Source organism: Stegodyphus dumicola, chromosome 2, assembly GCF_044657685.1.
Source record: "Stegodyphus dumicola isolate Sdum_Otavi_A_Nest chromosome 2, ASM4465768v1".
Classification (NCBI taxonomy): domain Eukaryota; kingdom Metazoa; phylum Arthropoda; class Arachnida; order Araneae; family Eresidae; genus Stegodyphus; species Stegodyphus dumicola.
In genome coordinates, this window is record NC_140769.1 from 231,330,341 (window position 1) to 231,355,287 (window position 24,947).

Below are 24,947 nucleotides of genomic sequence, written 5' to 3' on the forward strand. Positions count from 1 at the left end.
AAGAACTTCCTCACACCATCTTAGGATCACTATATGTAGATGATTTACAGATTAGCTGTCGAGGAGCAGACATGAGATACATAGAGAGGCAATTGCAGATGGCTCTGAATAAGATCCAAGAATGGTCAGACAAACAGGGATTTACTTTTTCGAAACAGAAAACTGTGTGCTTGCACTTTTGTAGGAAGCGAGGTCTCCATCCTGAACCTGAGTTATATCTAAATGGTACAATTATTCCAGTTGCGCCCGAAGTAAAATTTTTAGGAGTAACGTTCGACCAGAAATTGACTTTCCTTTCTCATGTTTTAAACCTGAGAAAGAAGTGTCTCAAAACACTAAATATGTTAAAAGTGTTGGCAAACACCTCCTGGGGTGCAGAGCGTTGCTCCATGCTTCGCATTTACAGAGCGCTTATCCGCTCTAGACCGGACTATGGCTCAGTTGTTTATGGATCCGCTCGGTCATCTGTTTTGTTAAAACTGGATCCTGTTCACCATCAGGGTTTGAGGATATGTTCAGGAGCCTTCAGGACTTCTCCTGTCCAGAGCCTGTATGTTGACTGTAATGAACCATCACTTTATCTGAGGCGTGAACAATTGTCCCTTTTGCAATATTTTAATATACTATCCCAACCTGAACATCCCAATAAGCTGTGCTTACTTGATGATGTGAGTAACGCGTTATTTGAAACACGTCCATCTTGTGTTCCTACATTTCTTTTAAGAGTTCGCCCTGTCATTGAGGAACTTTCCCTCTCTGATATGCACCCCCAAGCAGTACAGAATTTTGAAATCCCACCCTGGGAAAATGCACGGATTCAGCTTCTTGATGTTTTTAAGTATCATGTGAAGGCAAGCACTAACGAGATTATTTACAGACAACTCTTCGCTGAGCACAGGAACAAATATAGCAGTTATCTTCCAGTTTATACAGATGGGTCCAAGTCAAAAGATCATGTGGGGATGGCATATGTAATTAAAGACCACATGGAGGGCAGACGCTTGCACAATGCTTTCTCTGTCTTAACATCCGAATTAACTGCGATATATTATAGTCTTTTATACATCTCAAGGCTCTGCTACAAAAAGTTTATAATTTATACAGATTCGTATAGTGCTCTTAAATCAATAGAAGCTTTTCCTAATACTCAAAATCCAGTAATAGTGGATATTCTCAAAATACATATAAACTTAATGAATCGTGGGTATGATATCCTGTACTGCTGGGTTCCCGGGCATGTGGGAATAAAAGGGAATGAGCTGGCAGATATCACAGCAAAATGTGCTGTTGAACTGTCCAGTCGTCTCATCCCTTTTGCAGACATTTGTTGTGTTGTGAAACAAAAGATCCGAAAAAAATGGCAACAACTTTGGGATGTTCAGCTTCAAAATAAATTAAGACATGTAAAACCTAGAATTGAGCACTGGGAATTAACCAAAAATCGTAAGGAGGAAGTTCTTTTGACTCGCCTCAGAATTGGTCACACTAGAGTGACACATAACTACCTTTTAAAAGCTGAAAATGAGCCTGTTTGTTTTAACTGTAATGTTTGTTTATCTGTTCGTCATATTTTAATTGAGTGTCCATGTTTTAATAGTCTTCGCCAGAAATATTTTAATAGCTGTGACTTACCTCTCGACCGTTTAATCGGAAGAGAGGTCAATTCTAATTTATTTTATTATTTAAAAGATATTGGCTTTTATTACCAAATGTAATTTGTTTTGAAGACTGTCTCTTGAATTTTAATATGTGCTTTTAACTTGTGTTTATATGACTTCATCCTCTGGATTTGGTACATTTATCTACTTGTTTTTATTTATTGAATTTTAATGTCATCAATTGTAATGATCTCATCTTTTGTTTGGCGCGTCATAATCATCTCTGGTTTTGCGCCATAATCACTCACTCACTCACTCACTTATCAGCTAATACTAAATCTCCTTCCTCGAGCAAATCAAGTAACTGACTTTTTAAAAAGAGAGCTTTATCTGATATTGCACCACACCACAAATCTGAAATAAAGGTGACTGCTCCAGAAGGAGAGATGCCGACTAGTGCTTTCAGCGTATTGGCATTTTTGTAGTAGCTGAAAGTTAGTTGCTGTTCTGTAGGATTGCATGGCCTCTGTATTTCGAGCTCTGTGCAATCAATGATTACTCGGCAATTTGGATATTGATGTAAGAATTGCAGAGGCATGAACTCTTTAACTTGGGCCTTTTTTGGCCATATATTCACACATTTAAGCTTAGTAGAAACAATTCTCGTTACACAATTGAAAATCTTTGAAACTGTAGAAGAAGCTATCTTAAAAATTATTCCTAGGAATTCATTTGTGGTTCCAGTTCGAATTTTCACTAGAAACATGAAAAATTGATCAATAGGTGGCATTCTATCTTTCTTTAACAAATCTTCCGATAAATTTAAAAAGTTGAATATTGTCATAAACGTCTCATGAGAGAAACCTGTTACACATTTCATGTTTACTTTTATCCTCTCATTAGCTGAAGAAAACACATTCAATAAAACATTATTTTGTGCAGCATCCAATTGGTCTCTCATTTGACAAAATTCGTTTAAAATTAACAAAAAAGACTCGTCAGTTTGTGATGATACTGTCTTCCTTATGCAAACAGGAATATTTGCTCTGAAAAGGAAAAGAAAATATGTACTGTAATAAATAGTTTGACAGTTTAAATAAAACAAAAGTTCTAATATTAAAATAAATACTTTTCTTCAATAGTAATGTCCAAAATTTAAAGCATGAATTGCAGCTCCTACACCACAGAATAGTTATGGTCGATGGAATTGGTGAATAGGAATTTTCCTAATCAGAAATTAGTCAAGCAATATGCTTTTTTTTTTTTTTTTTTTTTTTTAATTTTCTTTTTTTAATGTTGTGATAGACAGGCAAACAACATTCATAGTCATATTATTGCTATTTTTTTAAATATATTTACAATTTCTAGATATTATACATGAAAATTTCAAGACGGTATATATGTAACTAAGGATGGGTTATATTCAATATTATAAAAAAATATATTGTAGACAACAAGCTCCAAGACCAAAATAAATGCATAAGTGTCCTTTTAATAATTTGAAAAATAAAGATAATAATGAAAGAAAGAAATAATAAAAGAAAACAGTGCTTTTAATAATTTGGGAATAAATATATGTATAAAATACAGGTACTCAACTGGGTATAAAGTATATATGTTATGAATAACAATCCCTTTCCCCCATTTTGGTGACACTACATCATGCTACACGTTGCAAACATCTAATTTATCACTTGCATCTAGCTAAAGTACCAAAATAACTGATAAATTTAAAATATCTGACTTCAAGTATAAATAACGTTTTATTATGAAAAGATATTTCTAAAATATCTATTCTGATTACAGTACAGCAACTTAATAAAAAAATGCATTCTCTTAGCTAGAAAGGTATCAATGTAACTGATTTAGATACTTTTCCATTATGCACTTGCCATGCATTTTGATGTGTATGTGTTAATAACAGAAAAATGAGGTATGTGTGTACACATATACCACTTCGCACACACACACCAAAATGGCAGATATATAACATGTATGGCAGATATATAACGGAAAAGTTCTCTCATTTATTTGGCATTCTTTTATTGAACTATTTAAATACTTTTGTAATATATAGAATTCTTTATTAAAGCAGTTCCCAAGACTGAATCACTAATCAACTGAAACATCTCATTGAAATCTTTCCACATATTTCTCATACCTCATTACATGTTACATCTTGGTTGATTAGTAATTAAATTTGGGGGACATTTTACTAAATTTTCAATTTTTTTGTGAAACTTTTACATGCAAATAAACATAAGGTATACAAAATAAAGGATGAACTAACAATAAAAATTATTTTTAAATCAGCAATACTGAAGCATTTAGAAGCTTAAAATTTCTATGTAGTAAGCTATTTGCAAGGATAAACTTAAGGCTAGCGTCTAATATGATACCTTACAATGTGATGCTAGTAATCAGAATCTGGTGAAGTAAATAATAACAACCCAGAAATCAAATTCAATGAATTTATTAAAAAGTATTATTAGCAGTGGTAAAAACTGAAGTAAGAAACACCAAAGAAATAAGCATAGAAAGTGTCATATTATAGAAATAAGTATTAAAATTAGGTGGAAACCTCGCTAACTGCTTCGTCAGTGAAGTGTCTACCAAAGTTGTAAGAATTGAAGTAAGAAACATGATAAAAGAATAAAACAACAAGTCCTTAACACATAAGCAATAAAAACCCTGTCAAATACGAAATAATATGTATCATGCCATAGACAGCAATTAAGTTGTGATCAAGGCAATTTTCATTTCTAAAACTATCAGCTGCAAAAAACATTGAAACAGGAAGAAAGTAATTAAATTTCATAGCACACCAATTATGCTTTTATCTTTTTCTAAAACCAAAAGTGTAGAAAATTAAAAAAAAAAAAAAAAAAAAAAAAAAAAAAAAAAAAAAAAAAATGCTCTATGTATTTCTGATAAAACTAGTAGATAAATACCTCTTTTCTCTTGAACTTTCCTGTGATGGTTCACCAAATACATAACTAGTTCGCTTACGAGTGGTTCCTTTAGTCGAAATAAAAATAAATTTCGTTGGCACAGCATCTGCCTTTAATGACCTCCTGTTCGTGAATGGCTGGTATGTGAAACATTCTTCTTCAAAATGTTCAGAGCAAATTCTGGTAGTGGGGGTTGGATTGAAGTTTTCCCTTTTTATTCTTACTATCCACTCTTTACGCAGATTTTCATCCTTAGGAAACAGATGGAAGGAAATCTTATTTTCTTTACATCTGTCTTTCATATTGTTATTTGAACAACCGTATGCACAACATGTAGTAGGCATTGTCAACACTCAAAAACTGGAAATGTAAACAGGAATTTAGAAATCAGACTAAAGATTAAAACTATAATGGGAAAATGATAAATGAATTATCAGATCAAGGAAAGAATTCATAAATAAATATTAACAATCAGAACATGGTAAAGCAGCGAACAAGAGAGTATCATGAAGATAATAATAACATATAAGAGTGGCAAAAATTATACTAACCAAATGAATGAACAGTTAATTAACGTTTGAAATAATACTTAAAACTGAAATGCAAATTTCATAACTAATTAAAAATAAACAAAGTTTCCGATTTTTCAACACAGCTACAACAGCACAAGCTTGTTTGTTTACATTAGCAGTCCTTACATCACGTGACCTCAGACGTCACCGGAATGTATCTCATTAACGACCCTTACGTAAATCCTTTTATTTCTTTTAGAGCGAAATGAAGTTTAAAATTAGTTTACCACATTAATACCCTGAATGAATATATCCTGAATAAGAGAATATACTATGTATTTATATTGAAAGTAAGGATACCACCTTCGCTCAATAAAAAGCAATTTAAACATTAGCAATTTAAGACATTATAGTTTTAAAGTACACTGTCATATTATTTATAACAAAGAAAACGCTGTATTGCACTGTACTTGTGGAATTCAACTCTTTATTTTCTGAAGTAAATGTGGTATATTTTAATGCTGTATGTCACGGGACTTTATTGCTGTATTTTATGGCACTTCTGTTCAAAGAATCCGCTTCTGTTAGCTACTGTAGACCTTGAGTTTCGGCTCCAATATTTGGCGCATAAGCGATGATCATTATGTCAACAATCCCAAATTTCGCCAACCGCAAAGAAACACACCGCGTTTGAGCAGTCGGAGAGAACATTATTGCATTAAGCATGATTATTGCGCAAAAAGTAATAGAAGTGCAATAACGAATTGAACCCATAGAGTTCATATAAATATATGCAATTTCTTCGCGTTCTAGTACAGTCTTTTGTTTGTAGGTACAAACTGATGCAGATTATCATAAATTCATAACTACGATGTATGTCGAAATTTTTCCTACAAAAATACTAGAATATAATTTACATGAGTCTACCTATGACGGTTTTACATGATCATTTTGTCACATTAAATTAGCATCTATTGTTTATGTTATGTGTCTCAACCATAATTTATTAAAACCAAATATAAAAGTGGAAGTATAAAAATGGAACGAGAAGTGTTATGTGTTGTAAAAGATGTTAACATTCTTGAACTTACTTCAATAAGAAGTAAATCTGCTACAGATAATGATATAAATGCTGCAAATTGTAAAGATTTTCACACAAATCTCGATCTTGTAAAAAAATCGGGGGCTAGCGAAAGACCAAAAACTTTTTATTGTGAAATTTGTGATAAGCATATGACGGTCAGATATGCTAAACATCACTGCTATTTACACACAGGGGATAGGCCTTATGTATGTAATGTATGTAATGAAGGTTTTATATCAAAACGGAAGCTTGCAGAACATAATTTTGTTCATACTGGGAAAAGGCCATATATATGTGAAGTCTGTAACAACAGCTTTCGAGCTGAACATGAACTTAAGGTGCATCGTAAAATTGTTCACAGAGAAAAGCTCTATATGTGTCAGTTGTGTACTAAAGGCTTCAAGACATTATACAGTCTTAAAGTACACTGTCGTATTCATAACAAAGAAAAGCCATTTGTGTGTGGTGTATGCAATAAAGGTTTTATAACAAGAGGTTATCTTAATTTCCATTCCCGTATTCATGCCATATGTAAGCCTTATGTCTGTAAAGTTTGCAATAAGGGTTTTATAGTGAAAAGCCGCCTTGATGAGCATTCACTAATTCACACAGGAGAAAAACCATTTAATTGTGATGTATGTAACAAAGCTTTTAAGTCCAAAAGTGAACTGAGGTTACATCTTGTTGTTCATACTAATGAAAAGCCTTTTTTGTGCGATATTTGCAATAAAAGTTTCAAAAATAAAAATTATTTTAATGTCCATCGTAGAGGGCACTCTAAGGAAGCATCTTTGTTTTGTGATGTGTGCAATAAAAGCTTCAGTTCACATACCTACTTTGTTATTCATTGCCGTATTCATACAGGAGAAAAACCTTATGTGTGTGATGTGTGTACAAAAGGTTTTGTAACTAAAATGGACCTTACAAAACATCAGTCACGTAAACACATGGGAGAAAAGCCCTATGTATGTGAGCTGTGCAATGAAGGTTTTGCATATAAAGCTGACCTTGTGAAGCATCAGGTTGTTCACACTGGTGAACCATCTTATGTGTGTGAGATATGTAATAAAGGTTTTGCATTAGCCAATTGTCTTAAAAGACATCTAGTCTGCCACTCTAATGAGAAACCTCATGTGTGTGAAGTATGTAAAAAAGGTTTCAAGAGAAAAAATGATCTTGCTCAACACCGTCTTATTCATACTGGTGAAAAGCCATATGTGTGTGATATCTGTAATAAAGGATTCAAGTCTAGAAGTTATCTTAAGGTGCATCGTGATTTGCATACTGGTGAAAAGCCATATGTGTGTGATATTTGTAATAAAGGTTTTGTATGCAGAAGTTACCTTAATGTGCACCGTGATCTACATACAGCAGAGAGACTTTATGTATGCAGTATTTGTAATAAGCAGTTTAAAAGAAAAGGTGAGCTTGCAGCACATAATCGCTTTCATACGAGTGAAAAACCATTTGTATGTGAGGTATGCAACAAAGGTTTCAAATCAAAGGGTGAACTAAAAGTACATCTTGCAGTTCATTCTAAAGAAAAGCCATATCAGTGTGATTTATGCAATAAAAGTTTTAAAAATAAGAACTACCGCAATGTACATCGTCGTGGTCATACTAGCAAGAAAACATCTTTTATTTGCAAGGTGTGTAATAAAGGTTTCAGTACAAGAGGGTATTTAAATGTGCATAGTCGCATTCATATGGATGAGAAACCTTATGTATGTGAAGTGTGTAATAACGGATTTGTAACTAAAAGTGATCTTGAGGAGCACCAATCATGTGAGCATGTTGTACAAAAGCATCTTGTATAACATGGGGTAAAGTATTCAGATATCAAGCTGACATTGTGAGTAGTAATTTATTAAGGTGATCAGATTTTCCGGAGGGCAAAAGGGGATGTAGGGATACAAATTTGGGTGGGGGAGAAAGCAGAAGCTCCCTCTGAAGGTGAAAATACGGAGTGCAAAATTTTTAGTGAAGTCACTTTGTCCTGTAAAGAATTACCCATCATTTGCAAATTAGCGTGTGTGTTAAACAGACTCTATTATTGAAAGAAAAAATAGAATTTATCCATATCTTGGACTGTATTAATTATTAAATCAACAATCACGGATTTTGGGATCTGGACTGAGACAACTCAAACGCGCTTTCAGTAAGAGTAAGAGCGAACAAAGAATAAAAAAAAGCAGTCGGAAAGTTTGTAATTTCCTACCTACCTTACTGCTTGAATGTGTCCATCCAGCACATGACACAGCAAATGTATTAATTCAACGCTGGTGATGGGCCTTTCTGATCAGCCGCTGATCTAGAAGGATCATCGTGTGTAGGTGCTCCACAGACATATTTCATTGACGAATGAATGCTTCTAAGAAGTTTTGGCTCTTGTAGAAGTTTTTCATAGACTTCAAAACAGGAACACAGGAACTGTCAAACTCAAAATGGGCACTTCACCATTAACATTGCTTGTAGTGTTTCCAGTTTTAACTGTGTCTTTTGGATATGGGAAAACTAGATGGTTATGTTATGGTCCATATGATATTCATAGATGAGAAAACTCTTTCACTGGTGCATTTGTCCCTGGAAGACACAACAAAAACTTCACAACTTTCTGGATTTGCACACATGACACATTTTTATCCTTGAAATGAGGAAATATTTCAGCCCATCGACAGTCAAAACTAGTTTTCTAACAATTCCAATCTGCAATCTTTTATTGTGAAGTAAATCGCCTAATGTAGCTTACTTCGTCAAATAACTCTTTATCATTGATGTCAACTTTTGGAATCTTCCACCCAAAAAGTTGCACACTCTCTTGTACTTTTTCCCACAATGGTGGCTCCTTTAATGCAACCCAATTAAATGCATTTAGATCTTCGAATTGCTCAACCCTCTCTTTCAGAAATCCAGCACATTTGCATAAAATTTACAATGGTTTGTATAATGTCATTTTTTTTTTTTTTTGCCAATCCTTCCCCTTCTAATTGGGTAATCAACATACTTACTTCATTTGGCAAAAAGGTTTTTGCGCTTCTCTCAGTGCATTTATGTATTAAATCATCCAGTTCAGAAGACACAGTACAAAGTCTTTAATCCAGACCTCAAAGCTACAAACTTTCTGCGCATGCGTACACGCTTGCGCATATGCGTCTACGCATGCGCGTTTAATGTACAACGGACGGTATAAGCTAGGCTAAAATTACCTAATTATTTCCTTAATCTTCTAATTGGATCCAGCTTATTTTTTGCAGACTGTTAGAACAATTTTATAAAAAGTAAGCTTGAACTTTCGATTATGTCAAAAAGAGTTTCCGATTCTGGAGCTGCCAAAGGATCTACAAAGCGAAAGCATGTTTCGATGTACCGTTTCCGATAGTGAAGAAAGTGACAGAGAGGTAATTGAAAACGAAAAAATTTCGATTGACAAGTTAGTCGGTATTCTTGACACAGCAATTACAGGACTTGAACAGTGGAACTGAACAAGAAATTATGTCTGTTTATAGAATTAAAGAGAAAGTATTAGCACAAAAACAAAGCAACTTGAATGACTTACATTGAAAGAAATGTTTAATAAAGTAAACAAATAAATATTAAGCTTTTTTTTTTGTAAATTTTGATACCCTTTAGATCATAATTGGTCTTTATTTCATAGTTTTAATTGTATAATTTCTGCATGCCATCTTACCAGATTTAAATTGATCTATAATCCGGAAAATCCCCTAATCCGGAATCGCCGAAGTCCCGATGAGTCCTGATTAAAGACTTTGTACTGTACTTCCAATGATTTTACAGTCTGTGCTTCTATGTGCAGAACTGCTGCTTGAAACACCACACCGATATTATGTACGGAATAGAGCCACAATTTAGCACAAGGATTCTAAAAAAAGTTGTGGATTAGGGTGGGGCACTTCCCTGCTGAAAAGAAATAGGATTTAAGTGCAGGAAACAATTTTAAGACTCTCTCTTTTGCAGGCATCGGTTATAACCATCTAGTTTTCCCATATCCTAAAATGCACTTGTACTCTACACAGGTAAAGTCACAAAATTCTTTGATTGACTCAACACGAACAGTGTAGATATAGAAATAATAATAAATTTTCATAACTGCTTCCCCATAAATTTGCAAGCAATCGCCTGCTGTTTGGATTACGTTGTGGATGATATGAGCAGCACAACCAATACCTAGCAGTTTCCTCCCAAGAGCATCTTGTAATATTGCAAAAACATTGTTTCTACCTCTTCTTTTCAATCCTCCGAAATTTGTGTTAGCATTGTCTGCGCAGAAGCCAACAATCTTTTTTGTGAGAGCATGCCATTGTAATGCATTTACAAGAAAATTGCAAATCGTCTGTGCTGTTTCTTCAGAAAGAGAGTGCATGTCCAGGATTTTAACTTTAAACCCTGAGAGTGTCACAAAATATCTCACATCACAGGAAATAGCTCGATATCCTTATGGTTTGACCCGTCTGTAGACACTGTCACAAAATTCGGGACATTTAATTCTGCCTTGACAAGGTTCATTACATATGGACAAAGTACATTCGTGACAATGGCTTCACATTTTATTCGTGCGCAAGTGAATTTTGGATTAAAACACTTTTGCATTAATTTGGAAGTACAGTCCATCGACCTAAAGCTGTGAGTGTGATAAATCGTGTGATACGCAAAGGTACCTTCCGTAGCAGCCAACCGAGCTTCCTTTTCACCTAACTCAGATCTTGAAAAATAGTTCGTAATTGTACCTGATGATGCCGACAACTTCAGGGCATTTTTATGATAATCCGTATTTAAATGCTTCATTGTATCCACGCCCGCTTTGAGCGATCGTGATCCTCATTTATCGCACTTCATATAACTATCGGTGTTGCTTCTAACTTTCTTTATGAATGCAAACTCACCTTGTAATAAGTCGTTGAATTTCGACTTTCGTTTTGGAATGACTGATGCACAGTGGAGACTCGGATAATGTCACTCACATGAGAAAACATAAATAACCACCGAAACACGACAATTGCACACACAAACCACCTTAGCCAAAGAACATTTATGTAAAGAAGGAAAGTTCCATAGAAAGTAATGTAAACCGGTTTGCTATTACGTCGCTGAAAAGCGGAGAGAAAATTCAGCAAGGGATTTGGCGATGGAACCTGATGGTGAGAATTTCCTCCTCCATGATGTGAAATTGAGGAACACAGTGTTAAGAAGAAATGTTCTTTGACAAAATGTTTCTTTGATTTTTCGTGATAATTTAAACTCGGATTTTCACACTTTTTTTTGCTCAAAATAGCTAATTCGTTAATTAATTTACTTGCGTGAAAAAATATTTTCTTTTCCTTTAAAGTTTAAAGAATGTGACCTTTGAACCTTGACGGCGGCTTAGAGCTTTGGTGACAGATATTTCACGCATGCTATTTCTTTGCCTTAGCCACCAATGCGCATCACCGCCCACATTTCTGATTAATGACATCATAGCTTTATTGGAAGCAAGCATGAGCGAGCCGTCATCAATGCGCTGTGGCGCCCAATTTGAATTAACGTTAAGAGCCTCTCTTGCAGAAAATCGGGATAAACAGGCATACCACCGGGACAAACGAGGGACCTTGGGACATGAAGTCTGAAATCCAGACTGTCCTGCCTAAATCGGGACGTCTGGTCACCTTAAATTTATTCATACTCATGAACTTTCTTATACATGTCAAGTAGTACTGTTAAAAGTATTTCCTTGTTAAAGTATTCATTGCCTAAGTCATTTGAAAATAGCACATTACAAACTGAGCAATATAGTTTGCCATTTGTGACTGCTAAGCACAGTGGCTATTTTAATGAAGCAGCATTGTGTGAAATTATTATTTTAGAATTTGCTTACAGAGATATCTTTTATCTCATTTGAATGCAAATTGTCACTGTAATAAATATTTCAAAAGAAACAGCAGCTTGGAGCTCATGGTCACATTAAAAATTCCCAGTGATCCTCATATTGTGATATTAAATAAAATTCCCAGTGAGTAAAAAATATATTGTAATTACTCAAGATGCCAGTGTAATGTTAATGTGCAATATGATAGTTAGTTAAAAATTGTATTAGTGCAAAAAAGTAAAAATTATATGACTGTACAAAAGAATTAATAATTATTTTTGTTTAATTTTGGAAAGTATTATTTATTACTGTATATTATTTCCTCTAAATTAATACTGTATATGAAATCCAAAATGCAAGATAAAATACAGTGAAATCTCTCTTCACAAAGGTGACTGTTTCTGAAAGTCACCAGTATTTATAAGAACTTGATCATATATAGTGGCACTTGCAGAATTTATTCTCATCTGTAGTTATATCTGAAAATCCAGTTTTTTATTTTATGAAAAATCTGTTAATCCATTCCCAGATTTAAAATTTTTGGAAAAAGGAACATTTATGTGCATTTATATAGAAATTATTAATTTTATTTATAAAATCTTTGTTTTTGACATGCTTTGCATAAAAATGATCATTAAACTTTTTTTGTAGTTGTTGTTTTTGTTTTGTTTTTAAATTACTAGTTCTATATTTTGGTTTTTTTGTTCAGCTGCTTTAGTCTCTTTATAGAAGGAGAATTAAGGGGGAAAAAAAAAACCTATCTAGTGATGATTCAGTCTGTTTATTTCTAAAATGGTTAATGCCATTGTCATTCACAAGTTAACCAGTTTAACTAATTCACATCAGTGTAGCAAGATTTGCTTTATGTTACTTTTTAATTGCTATTTTCTTAATTCTCTGATGGTATTTGTTTTTATTCCTCATCATTTTCTTTTCCTGCTTCCTTCTTAACTTCTACTTGTAGCTTTCTAGTGATCAGTTCAACATTGTGTTCCTTTATTAACTTCTAAATGCATGGTCTTATCCTAGGAAATAACTGTATTCATAATGTCAGTTTCGATTTCAAATCCTTCCAAAACAATTCTTTGGATATAGTCGGACCACGTTTTTTTCCAGGCTGATTTTAGTCTTTGCCCAGAAAGATTATCTTCCTAATCCTGTTTTAATAAGGCATAAACAGTAAAAAATATTTAATGGATGTTCCAGAATTTCTTGATAATTAATTCTGTATCAATGGAAACTTTGAAACTTCTTTAGGAAAGAGCTTTGGAGTAACGCATTTAGAAACTGGCAATACTGTTTTGGTCCATTAGTATGTAATAAGATAGATGTAATATTAGGAGGCAAGAATTGATGATGATGAACTCTCAGCTGTGATTGATGTGATGTACTATTATCCATAAGGTGAACCTTTCTCATAGATATGGTTTAACTGTGGAAGTAAAGACATTGGCCATCCATTCAGAGAATAATTTTTTACCTACCAAAGCTCAGCTCTCAGCTCTCCACTTAACATTAAATTTGTGTCTATTAACATTCTGTTTTAGAGCCTAAAATGTCATATGAAAAAGAAAGGTTGTAAATGAAAGCATTTGAAACTGCAACTTAAAAAATTACAAGATTACATTTTTAAAATGGCTCCAGAATATTGCTTGTAACAATGTTACTATTTATTTACTGTTGGGCAGAGGAACTGACATCAGTTACATAGTGTGAGAAACAATTCAAACTTTATAAAAATATGACCAAGGAAGATAAGACCTGTGAGTAGACCATGCTTTAATGTATAATCTTTTAAAAAAATTTTCACAGTTTTCTATTTACCGATGACTGAGGAAGATGTTATATCATTCTTCCAAAAAAAAAAAAAAAAAAAAAAAAAAAAAAAAAAAAAGCATTTCACTGCATTTCAGATAACCTTGCCAATGATCTTGGTGCCACTATGATGAGGGCAGTGGGAATGGGAATGTACTGGTAAACAGTAATAATTTAGAAGAGAAGACTCAGACATGGGCAATGTAATATTTCATTAAAAATGTTTTTTAAGCCAACACAGATAAATAAGCACTCGCATTCTTCAAGAACTAAATTAGTTACATATTTGAAAGCAAATCAGCAGTAGTAAAGTGAGAGAGAAAATACAATGTGTCCAGGAGGAAGGTTTATTTCAAAATAATTTAGTTTCAGTTAAGATTTATCCTCATTGCTTAATTCTGAGTTTCAGTTCCCAAAATTTAAAATCATTATAGGCTGAAGCATTAAATACCTCCACATCAACATTATGAAAGAATCATATGATATGGATTAATTTTGAAATGACAGTTTAGAGTGATTTATTATAAGCAACTATTATTTTAGGATAGAAAGGGGAAATGATTTATTATAAGCAATTATTATTTTAGGATAGAAAGGGGAAATAGTTTAAAACAGAGAAGACTATTGCAAATTAAAGTTAGAATTTTGATTTATATCTTTTATAATCTTGCTTAAATATATACTATATAATAAATACATACCTTTTATTATATATACATAAAACACCAAAATATTTAAATAAAAAAACTATTTTATGGAAATATGCTTTAAAAGATATCTACTTTAGGATTACATGTAAATTTTTATAAATCATAATTAAGATATCTGCATGATCATGATTCATTTGTACACACTGCAGCTATATAACTTTATTAAAACCACAAAAGATACTAAAATGCTAATTTTTTGAAGTGTTTATTAAATATATTTTATCAGACAATAATTTCTGAATTTTTTTGTCATTATCTTCAATTCTTTGTATTTTTCTTGATGGAACATAATGAAATGCTTTTTTCCAGTTGCCAGTGTTTTTCATCGTCATCATTATTTCAAAAACTTGATTGATGCTTAAGCTTCTTGAACCTAGTCCCCACCTGATAAAATATGAAAGAATGTATCAAAATTGTTTGAATTTATTCAAGGATGGATGCATAAATTTTATAGTACTATTTAGGAGAAAAATATGCGAGTAGAATTTATAGCAGAAATGAGAAATTATAAACTATTCATCATTATGGAATTGTAAACATATTTATGAATATTTGTTGGGTTTTATAACACTGAACTGCAAAAAATTCATTTTTATAGTGATTTATAGTAAGAAAATAATCAAGTTATATTCAAATATGCATAATGCCAAAGCACATTCTAAAAAATATTGAAAGTAATTGTTTTTAAACTTTATGAACAGAGTTAAAAAGAAATATTTTTGTACCACTTAAAAAGAAACAGTCTTATATTAATATGCTAAACAGCCAGTATGAATTGAACATAGTTTTCTGGGTTCAAATTGATGGTTTTTTGCAGATCATGTTATACATATCCAGAGTTGCCAACTCTCCCATTTCCAACCATTCTCTGGCCAGTTAGATTTGCAACACATTTCTCCTGACTTTCTGTTATTCTTAAAAACTTCGTTATTTGCCTCCCCCCCCCCCAAATGAGATTTTGAGGAAAGCACTTGGTTTTTCTCAAAATTTCGGACTTTAACAAAGTTTTTTTTTTTTTTTTTTTTTTTTTGTACTATTTATTTTGCCATTATTTGATGTTCTTAAAATAGTTCTGCAAAGTAGAATTCTATTAATCCATGATTTGCAATCAACAATTCATGATCTGTTTAAAGACATTTTATCAAAGTTTGTAAAAACAGTTTTTGTTTTGTCTTCTAATTCTATACATATATGATGTCATTTGCAGTGAAATAGAAAATCAGAAGAAAGGTGAAGATTTGGTAATAAGGCTGCAACTAACAAAGCAATTGAAAAACTTTCAGAGGAAGGCAAAAATAGCTTTCATTTCCATGTTAGAAGCTATTTGTCCCAAGTATGTGATTACGTACTAAATAAATTTCCAATCAATGATGAAATGATTTTACATGCTAAAGTTGCAGATGTTTATGCTCTAGCAAATGCATCTTTTTCTGATATGATAATTTTTGAATAGATTTCCAGCTTTACTTCATTCAGTTTTGAACAACGATGATGTTGATGTTGCAAACTGATAAATTGCAGTCATAGTTTTATAGTTTACAATCAGAAAATTTGGATAAAGTTATGAAAACCAAAATGGTTTGACACCCAGTGGAAAACGGAAAGTTACTGATTGAATTTTAAAAGTATAATGCTGACCATTCTGACAATTCTCCATCCTAATGCAGAATGCGAGGGAATTTTCAGCATTGTTCAATTTCAGTGTTCAAAAACAAAGACTATATTTAGATCTAATATTAGTAATTACACATTAGAAAGACTTTTATTAGCAAAAGCATGCCTATGTGGCAATTGCTGTGAATAAAATTATGAAGTTTCTTTTTTAATGAAAGCAAAATTTGCCATTGTTTATAGCATTTATATGAAAACTGATTAAAGTATTCCTTTTTTGTTAAAAAATGCAAATAATATTTTTTTTCTTTTTTTTTACACATAAGTATTTTGTATTGTTTAGTTTAAATATTACACTGAATAACAATCAAAAACAAAGTGCAAATGATTTGCACTTAGCAGCTGAAGAGGGTAGCTCAAAAACTATCGAAACTAGCACTGCAAAAAGTTTTTAAAATTTACGCTGATTCTTAATGTTGGACTTTGTTTTTGATTTTGTATTGTATTTAAGAATTAGTAACTGAATTTTCAGATAGTAATTAGTAAATAATTTAAGTAAATATATTATTAAAATATATTTATCATTAAAAAAATCGCTTAGTCATTGAGAAAAATCTCCTGATTTTTGAGTATCTTAGGTTGGCAAGTATGCATATCCATCAGCAGAAAACAGCTGATGTTATGACTAATCATAGCATTTGTAAAATCTGTCTGAAGATATCCAATGATGCTGTATTACTTTATTTGTTTTCTCATTCCTATAAACCTATCTCTCTTCCTTCTGTAAGATAAACTCACTCAGCACCAAAATTGCCTTTCATGAGTCATGAAAATGCATGCATTTTCTATCTCCCCACTTAGCAGAAATAAGTAACAAATATGACTCTTGATCTGTTAATTAGTTGAAGGGCTCATCATGTAATAGATATGTCATCTTTGCATTGATGTTAAAGGACACACTTAGATGGCAAATCATGCAGCTCAAGTTTATAACTGCTACATACTAATACATTAAAGGATATTTTTATAAGTGTACTTACACAATGTAATCATCTAGAGGCAGAGAATAACTTTTGATTTCATTTTCTTTGGCTTTATCAACAGATATTTGTTTCTTTTGCACAATGTCCACAAATCCACCTACAAATATTAATACAGTAAGGCATAATTACACTGGAATAAAAACAAACGGTACTTACGTATTATCGCAACCAGGTTGGCGCGATTTGTAAGTTTGAGTAAAAAAGTATGAATAGAAAGAAAATGTACATTTATTAATTACACATAATTTTTAATACAGTTTTTTATATTATTTTGTTTTAAAATATAAAATAGCAATTAAACCCTTCCGGTTTCGAATTTGAATAAGTTGCAGAATTATTTTTCGGTGGAAATCTTTTGGCTATTGCTTTTAGCATTGATTGAAAACCGTCTTCGCCATTAACAGCTTGAGCTTGGCGCCATATAAATTCGATAAGGTATGAGTCAAGATGATGACGGGCTGTTCCTCTCTGTTTTTTGTTCTGCCATTTGGCTGAGCCCCACATGCGCTCTACATGTTGTGTGTGAACGCCTGTGTTGGGATCCACAAAGTTATATTTGTGATTAACAGTTCCATGCAGAAATCCAGCATTTTTGAACTCACTTGTATTGTATCCTTTCCAGCAATTCGAATAAATGATGCTTCCTTCCTTGATATTTTTGCAAATTTTTTCCATGAGGGTAACGGTGCTTCTGTTAGGTACAGTAACCAAAAAAGTCTCTTTCTTTTCTCGGCAAATTCCGCCGGAAACCCATTGCTGTGGTAGTACACGCCCAGTGTTATTTTTTTCTTTTTACAAATAAACTTTCGTCTAAACACGTAGGGTTGCCGTAAGTAGGGTCGCCAAATTTGGTGATTTATGTGAATTTTGGCCTGGTTGCGTTAATACGTAAGTACCAAACAAACATGTCCAGCTACATTTTGCATGAATTCATTACAGACTCTAGTACATTTTACTGAATTATTAAGATGAAAGGATAGGATTGTTCTTTAAATTTCTGAAGAGGGGGGGGGGGAAACACAAAAATATGTATACATAACATATGATGTAAAAACACATGAAGTGAAATTTATTTTTAATATATTTTGTTTATCCTGCCTGATATATAGACAGCTATACTATAAAAAGGTAATGAAAAGTTGGTCACAGAAAATTTTTTAGGGATTAAATTAAAATTTAAATCAAAATACATTTCAAGAATGTCTTCAACATGAAAGCCATTCTGCTTGCCTTGTTACAATGAAGAAAATAAAATGATTAATTTTATTTTACAGAACTTACAACAATATTAGCAGCATGTATAAAAATCATTATTTGGTTAATCTTTGGATTATGGTAACTTGCCTATTTTTTGGCGAAAATTTGGCAACCAACACTGCTACAGCAACCTGCTAGTTTTTGTTTGGACAATGAAGTAAAGCGTGGTTTTTTTTTTTTTTTTTACTCAACATTTTTTCCCAACAATCTGCTAGCCGAATTACACTTATGCTAGAACTTTTATGGAACAAAAGTGCTTAATCATGACGAAGATTAGGTGCGAAATTGGGACAAAGTGCAGAATCGCCTACTGCTTGCCGCGTTTTTAAGAATTGCACATACATGGTATCATTCATGTACACGTCGACCTATTTTCACTTAAAAAAAATCCCAGAATTGCATAAAAATGGCATTGTGCACACTCTTGACTTTATCTATGTACACTGCTAAAGTCCTAGCTAGTAACCTTTATCGCCTTACCAAAATGTTGCCAAACTACCTGTTACCATATTCCAAAGATTAGCCCATTATGTTTTTTCAAAAATACATTTTGTTATATTAAAAAAACCCTATTATGACAGTTATTTAAATCAAATATTTCATAAAAATTTACAGCTAAAGTTTTAATTCTATACTGTGTAGTAAAATGTATATTTTAATTAGTACTAATTAGTTTAGTAGTTACATTAATTTATTATTAAAACCTGTTATTTGATAACAATGATTAGTACCACATTAAATATACATTTAGCCTTTTCTTGATGACTGAAACCAGAAATCATCAAAAAATAAGATCAAAAGAAATAAAGATAGAAAAAAAGCCGAATATCTATACGTTGAAATTCTTGGAGAAATTTATGAATGTATACACGTTTGTGCATATGTGTATATGCATACACACATACATTTATGCTTGCACATATATACATGAACACACACATCTGTATGTGCAAACACTTTTGGATCTGGTCTTGATAACAGAACAGTACTGGCCTCCTTTAATACTTTATTTACAACCATTCCAAAAAAGGAAATTTCGTACAAATTTCTAATTAAATACTAAATGGCAACCTAATTTAGATTTTCTTTCATGTAAATCCTCATAGTGATGGTATATTACAAACATTTCTATTATTCTTATGATTAGATATCATCAAGTGAAGTTGAATTCTCGTGAGATGAATTTATATATAAAAAAATACTTTTAAATTCTTAACTAGTGCATTCTAAAATTTCAATCTAGTTCAGAATTTATTATACCTATTATATAAATAGCACTATGATCATAAGTCTTCAAACTTTCAGTAGCATGAGGTGATAAATAAATTAATTTTTCTTTTGGGAATATGTCAACATAGCTCTGTTCAGTTAAGTTGATAAATGAATCATATAGGTTCGGCATTTCTTCACGCAAATACTGCACACAGCGGTACGAAGGCTTCGCATTGCAAAAATATAAATCATATGGAAAATGGTTCTCTCTATTAATGCTATACAGAAGTCTTAACTGAGCAGCGCAATCTCGTCGTTCTTTTTGCCACATGTAATCATCATAATCTAAATCAATAACAATTTTTTGTCCAAACAATAAAGCATTCGCTAACTTCAGATTGTAAAATTGGTTCATAGTTTTCTTTTCCAACCTTAAAAGTAAGGTATTTTTTGCAAGTCCATATTGTATATGTGAAGGCTGCGATTCATCATTAAGTGAAGCAGTTTTATTTAACCTAATATTCCTCTTTTTCTCTTTTTTAAGTAAATCAGATAGTTTAAGTTTTTCTTTTTTGAATAAAAATGATAGGTATTTAAGTCTTCTAGACTTTGTTTTTACGTTTAATAATTCTTCTATTTGTTGCATTGTTAAATACTCTGGTATACGTTTCCCTTCTCTTAATGCTTTCTGAATTTCTTCGATAACAACAGGAAACACGTCACTTTTTATTTGAGAAGTCAGATCGGTATACGATGCTGGATGTAATTCACTTGTTTTGAAACGTTGAGCATTTTTGTCGTTCGTCATAACAACAGAACATTTAAAGCGTTCCGCAATTAATTTCACAATAAAGAATTTACACTGGAATTTTTGTATTGTTCTATAACTCTGATAAGTAAAGAAAGTTAAATTTACAGTCGCTTTGATAAGGTGTTTTACTAATATTACACTTCCCATCATAATTATAGGAAACACATGCGTGATCTAGACGTAGGAAATAAATAAACATATCACAGTGCCTTAGCAAGAAAGTCTTTCGACCCGAAGGTGAAAAAAGGATATGCAAGGTCCGGCTTTTAATTTCCAGGACTGACGTAACTGTAGGAGAACGAAATGTCGGATGATGGCGCTAATGATTGCATATTGAAGAGCGTTTTCTTGCGCATGTGCAGTGCAATCGGCGCAATTCTGAAGTAAGTGGTTCTCGTGGAAAGGCGCATTAAAACATAGCTCCTAAATTCCTATTGTCGAAGTGAAAATGGAGCAAAAAATTAACATTAAATTTTGCTTCAAATTGGGCAAGACAGCTGCGGAAACCTACGAAATGTTAAAACAAGTTTATGACGAGGAAGCATTATCCCGCTCAAGAACTTTTGAATGGGTTAAACGCTTTTGAGCGGGCGCGAAAGCGTCGAAGATGATCCACACAGTCCGTACGCATGCCGGAAGCAATTGAAAAAGTTCCCGATATGGTAAAATGTGATCGTCGATTGACTATTCTAGTACTCGCCAATGAATTCCACATGGACAAAGAGACGGTTCGGCAAATTTTGACGCAAGACCTAGGCAAAAGCAAGATTTGTTCCAGATTCGTTCCTCACCATTTAAGGGACAAACAAAAGCAATTGAGACTGGACGCATGTGGTGAACTTATCGACAACGCTGATGCTGACCCTGCATTCCTGGATAGGATAGTCACGGGAGACGAGTCTTGGTGTCATGGTCAATATGACCCTGAAACCAAGCGTCAAAGCTCCGAATGGCGGCCTCCAAGTTCACCAACGCAGAAAAAATTTCGATTTCAAAAGTCCAAAATCGAGGTCATGTTAATCGCTTTCTTCAATTGCAATGGACTCATTCATCATGAATTTCTTCCTCCTAACATGACTATCGATGGACAGTTCTACACAGAAGTTCTTGACCGACCTCAAAAACGGATTCGTAGCCTCATTTTCAACAAAATGGGAGTTGGCTTCTGCTACATGACAATGCCCGCCCACACGTTGCATTGCCTGTGAGGTGATTCTTAGCCCAGCATGATGTCGTTGAAATGCAGCATCCACCATTCTCTCCAGATCTAGCACCCTCAGACTGTTTCCTGTTTTCTTAGCTGAAAAATTCGCTGAAGGGAACAAGATTTCAGGATGTCGAAGCCATCAAGAAAACTGTAACGTCACTTACAGAGCATTTCAAAAAAATACTTTAAAACTTCTTTCCGAAATTTGTACAGCCGAGCACAGACGTGCATTACGGCTGATGGGAATTACTTTGAATCATACCAAATGGCTATGTGTTTAACCTCTTTTTTCTTCTGAGTTATTCCATGAGTCCTGGAAATTAATAGCCGGACCTTGTATATTTATTTATAGATACTTAATTTGTGCCTATTTGTCATAAAAAGTACGCAAGAACTTTTTTTATGAAACACTGGTCTCCAGAATTAAAAGATATTAAGAAAAAATATCTCCACTAAGTTAATGTTGCAACCAATGCCCAGTGCTGTAATTATTTATGTAAATTAAATACAATCGAACACAAAATTGCATTTCTGTACTAGCGCCGGAAATATGCAAATTCGGTAATTGACAATGTGTGCTCAATGGGCGCATGCTGGAATTCCGGTCTGTAAAGTGAATGTGGTTTCTGAGATTGATTAGTATTCAGTAGTTATGGCTCAAAGGCATCATTTAAATGAAAGTCAAAAGGGACCAAAAAATAATTGGTAGAATCGAGGGAGATCAAACACAACTGGTGGTCGCCCAACATTTGAATATCCTTGAAAGCGTCATATCAAGAGTTGAAGTCGTGTTTTAAGCACTGGATAAGTTGATACACAGCGTGGTCAAGGGGACCAAGATCAACAACTGCATCAGAAGACTTTTCTGTTGTTGTCGGCTCGAAGAAACCTCGAAGCTACTGCAAGAGATTTGGTTGTATACCTTCATGGTTCCACAGAAACTCGAAGTAGCAGTTCTACTGCTGTACTAAGATTCAAAGGTGTAGCTAGGGTTTTCAGAGCCCGGGGACAACTGAATATCTTGTGCCCCCTTCTGTGTTCCAAGAGTGAAAACTGTTCAGGGGTGCTGCTGACCCAGAGGGTTTGCTAATGGATAACAATGCTCGGCCACATCAAGCATATGTGGTGTCAGAATACTTGCATAAACTAATGTGATATCACCTGAATGGCTTGGCCATGTTACTCACGCGACCTGAATCCGATTGAACATGTGTGGGATGCCTTAGAGCGCCGAATTTCAGCTCGCTAAATTTTCCCTCTGACCCTTCAGGAGCTGAAAAGTGCACGTCTAGAAGAGTGGCGTGCAATTCCACAAGACTTGATCAATACTTTGGTAAAGTCTATGAAATCAAGATGTGAGGTATGTGTATTTGTCCGAGGTGACCGTACAGCATATTAAAGAAAAATTTGTTCCACAAGAGATGACTTAATTTTTCTATCATTTTCCATAAATCTGCTTTTAATTTCAATATTTTGCGAATAATCAACTGCCAAACATTGTACTCTATGTTAACTAACACTTTTGCACAGATATCTAATAATAACTGTTCATTCAGTATCAGTTACGTTTTATTTCTATCAATATCTTTTAATTTTGATGACGTGTATATGTGGAAAGCCAAGAGAACCTTGGAAACCAACCTGCTCAGTCGTGAATAGAAATCTGTCAGAGCAACGTGATCAAGTTACTTAACCATGGGGTTGCATATAAGCATTCTTATCGGGCAGTGCGCAGCACAGGGGAACATCCTTCCTTACGACTGGATATGCTTAAAAACGCCTTCAGAATACACTTTCATAGCATTTGTTTGCGTTTTGATAGCAGAACCGAGAAGTCTATTATTATTGATGAAGTAAGTTATATATGGGCTAAAAGATATTACATTCCTTGGCAAAATTTCAGAATACGCTGCATAAGCAAAGTTCTGAAAGCGGATCTTAGCGACTTCTATAAATGCGTAGAACGTTACGTTTTCTATTTTCTACTGAAAATAATAATAATCAGTTCTTTGTTATTGTAAATTAATATTAAATTCTTTATTTTAAATGTACATTTCTAATAGTTAAGCTTGGGTCTTACTGAAAATACCCATCATAAATAGTTTATTAACCCAGAAGGGTCGTTAAGCCCGGAAGCCATAGTAGTCTCGAAGCAGCATTTTGCGTTGAATCCACGGAAGTTAGAATGAGCCTCCTTGGTTACTTAACCTCCTTGGTATAACCACTATAAATGGCATATCACTTTTCAAATTGTTCCCACCAAATACTATCGCACTGTATTATATTTAAAGAAATTAAATTATGAAGAATCTGCATGAATGTACGCATATTTCTCGCAATGTGAAAAAACAACGGTACCTAGAGCTATCAAATTCTGAATAACATAGTTTTCTACACGAAAGCATGGACACCTGGAAGCCCGACTTTGTTTTATTACTTACTAGCAGCTTCGCTGCCAGCCTTCGTCTGGCTTTTAAATGTACCAGAAAAAATGGCTGAAGGGAACACCAAACGTTAAATTTAAATACTGCATAGAATTTTACTTTGCAGAACAACTTCATAAAAAAAAAAGTTATTACGTATAACAAAATTACAATGAAATAAGCGGTATTCCTTAATACAAATATTAATTATCCTAATAAATAAATTAACCAACTTCCCTTTGCAAAATCTTAAGAACTCAAATGGTATAAAGCAGGTTAAGAATTTTGTTTCCTAAAAAAAATTCATTCAAAACTTTTCAATATCTTAAAAACAGTAAAATGAGCAATAAATAACATAAAAGAATACAAAAAACAAAAAATTCTGAAAAGCGAAGTATAATTAATGATATTTTATCTTATATTTTCAAGAGAAAAAATTACAATGAAATAAGCTTTATCCTTCAATACAGATATTAGTTATCCTAATAAAAAAATTAACCAACTTTCCGTTGAAGAAAAAAAAATCATGCAAAACTTTTCAATATCTTACAAACAGTGAAATAAGCAAAAAATAACGTGAAAACAACTCAAAAAACATAAAATTCCGCGCAGAATTTTACTCTGCGGAACAACTTTATTAAAAAAAATCAATAAAAATGCATTATATATGTATAAAAATGACAATGAAATATGCCAATCTCTTAAAAACAGTGACATAAGAAATATGATGAAAAATTGTTGCCAAACCCATATTTCTAAAAGAATGAAACTATTCAAAATGATGCGATTTCATCAAAATTTTATCAACGACAATAAAACAGGAAAATTGTTGCCAAAATCACATTTTTAAAGA

The 24,947-nt window shown here is 33.0% G+C and overlaps 4 protein-coding genes across 5 annotated transcripts; 2 read left to right on the forward strand and 2 right to left on the reverse strand.

Moving 5' to 3' along the window:
* Positions 1-1,840: 1,840 nt before the first annotated feature.
* On the reverse strand, positions 1,841-5,234 carry LOC118195978 (uncharacterized). Of its 2 annotated transcripts, XM_085811888.1 has the most exons (3): positions 5,101-5,234; positions 4,550-4,909; positions 1,841-2,644 (listed from the first exon to the last, which is right to left on the reverse strand). In XM_085811888.1, exons 2-3 carry the CDS (start codon positions 4,891-4,893, stop codon positions 1,915-1,917), a joined length of 1,074 nt encoding a protein of 357 aa, XP_085668014.1. In that variant the 5' UTR covers positions 4,894-4,909; positions 5,101-5,234; the 3' UTR covers positions 1,841-1,914. The 2 variants fall into 2 exon arrangements, with proteins under 2 accessions (XP_085668014.1, XP_085668013.1); XM_085811887.1 differs by lacking the exon at positions 5,101-5,234 and having other exon boundaries at positions 1,842-2,644; positions 4,550-5,008.
* A 24-nt stretch (positions 5,235-5,258) lies between these two features.
* Positions 5,259-12,661, forward strand: LOC146998896 (uncharacterized). Its single transcript, XM_085811885.1, has one exon. The coding sequence runs from the start codon at positions 6,100-6,102 to the stop codon at positions 7,960-7,962; it is 1,863 nt and encodes a 620-aa protein (XP_085668011.1). The 5' UTR covers positions 5,259-6,099; the 3' UTR covers positions 7,963-12,661.
* Positions 12,662-14,674: 2,013 nt separating this feature from the next.
* LOC146998897 (mitochondrial ribonuclease P protein 1 homolog) lies at positions 14,675-20,679 on the reverse strand. The gene is made up of 3 exons (XM_085811886.1): positions 19,702-20,679; positions 17,182-17,281; positions 14,675-14,914 (listed from the first exon to the last, which is right to left on the reverse strand). Exons 1-3 carry the CDS (start codon positions 20,612-20,614, stop codon positions 14,719-14,721), a joined length of 1,209 nt encoding a protein of 402 aa, XP_085668012.1. The 5' UTR covers positions 20,615-20,679; the 3' UTR covers positions 14,675-14,718.
* A 414-nt stretch (positions 20,680-21,093) lies between these two features.
* LOC146998898 (histone-lysine N-methyltransferase SETMAR-like) lies at positions 21,094-21,672 on the forward strand. The gene has a single exon (XM_085810266.1). The coding sequence runs from the start codon at positions 21,094-21,096 to the stop codon at positions 21,670-21,672; it is 579 nt and encodes a 192-aa protein (XP_085666392.1).
* Positions 21,673-24,947: the final 3,275 nt, after the last annotated feature.

Excerpts from the sequence above, each read along its gene's own strand:
- LOC118195978 (XM_085811888.1), bottom strand. The coding sequence starts at position 4,893 with ATGCCTACTACATGTTGTGCATACGGTTGTTCAAATAACAATATGAAA. Across the intron at positions 2,645-4,549 it reads GAAAGTTCAAGAGAAAAGAG|AGCAAATATTCCTGTTTGCA; the intron begins GTATTTATCTAC and ends TTTCCTTTTCAG.
- LOC146998896 (XM_085811885.1), top strand. The coding sequence starts at position 6,100 with ATGGAACGAGAAGTGTTATGTGTTGTAAAAGATGTTAACATTCTTGAA.
- LOC146998897 (XM_085811886.1), bottom strand. The coding sequence starts at position 20,614 with ATGATGGGAAGTGTAATATTAGTAAAACACCTTATCAAAGCGACTGTA. Across the intron at positions 17,282-19,701 it reads TAGTGCTATTTATATAATAG|GTGGATTTGTGGACATTGTG; the intron begins GTATAATAAATT and ends TAATATTTGTAG. Across the intron at positions 14,915-17,181 it reads CCTCTAGATGATTACATTGT|GTGGGGACTAGGTTCAAGAA; the intron begins GTAAGTACACTT and ends ATATTTTATCAG.
- LOC146998898 (XM_085810266.1), top strand. The coding sequence starts at position 21,094 with ATGCCGGAAGCAATTGAAAAAGTTCCCGATATGGTAAAATGTGATCGT.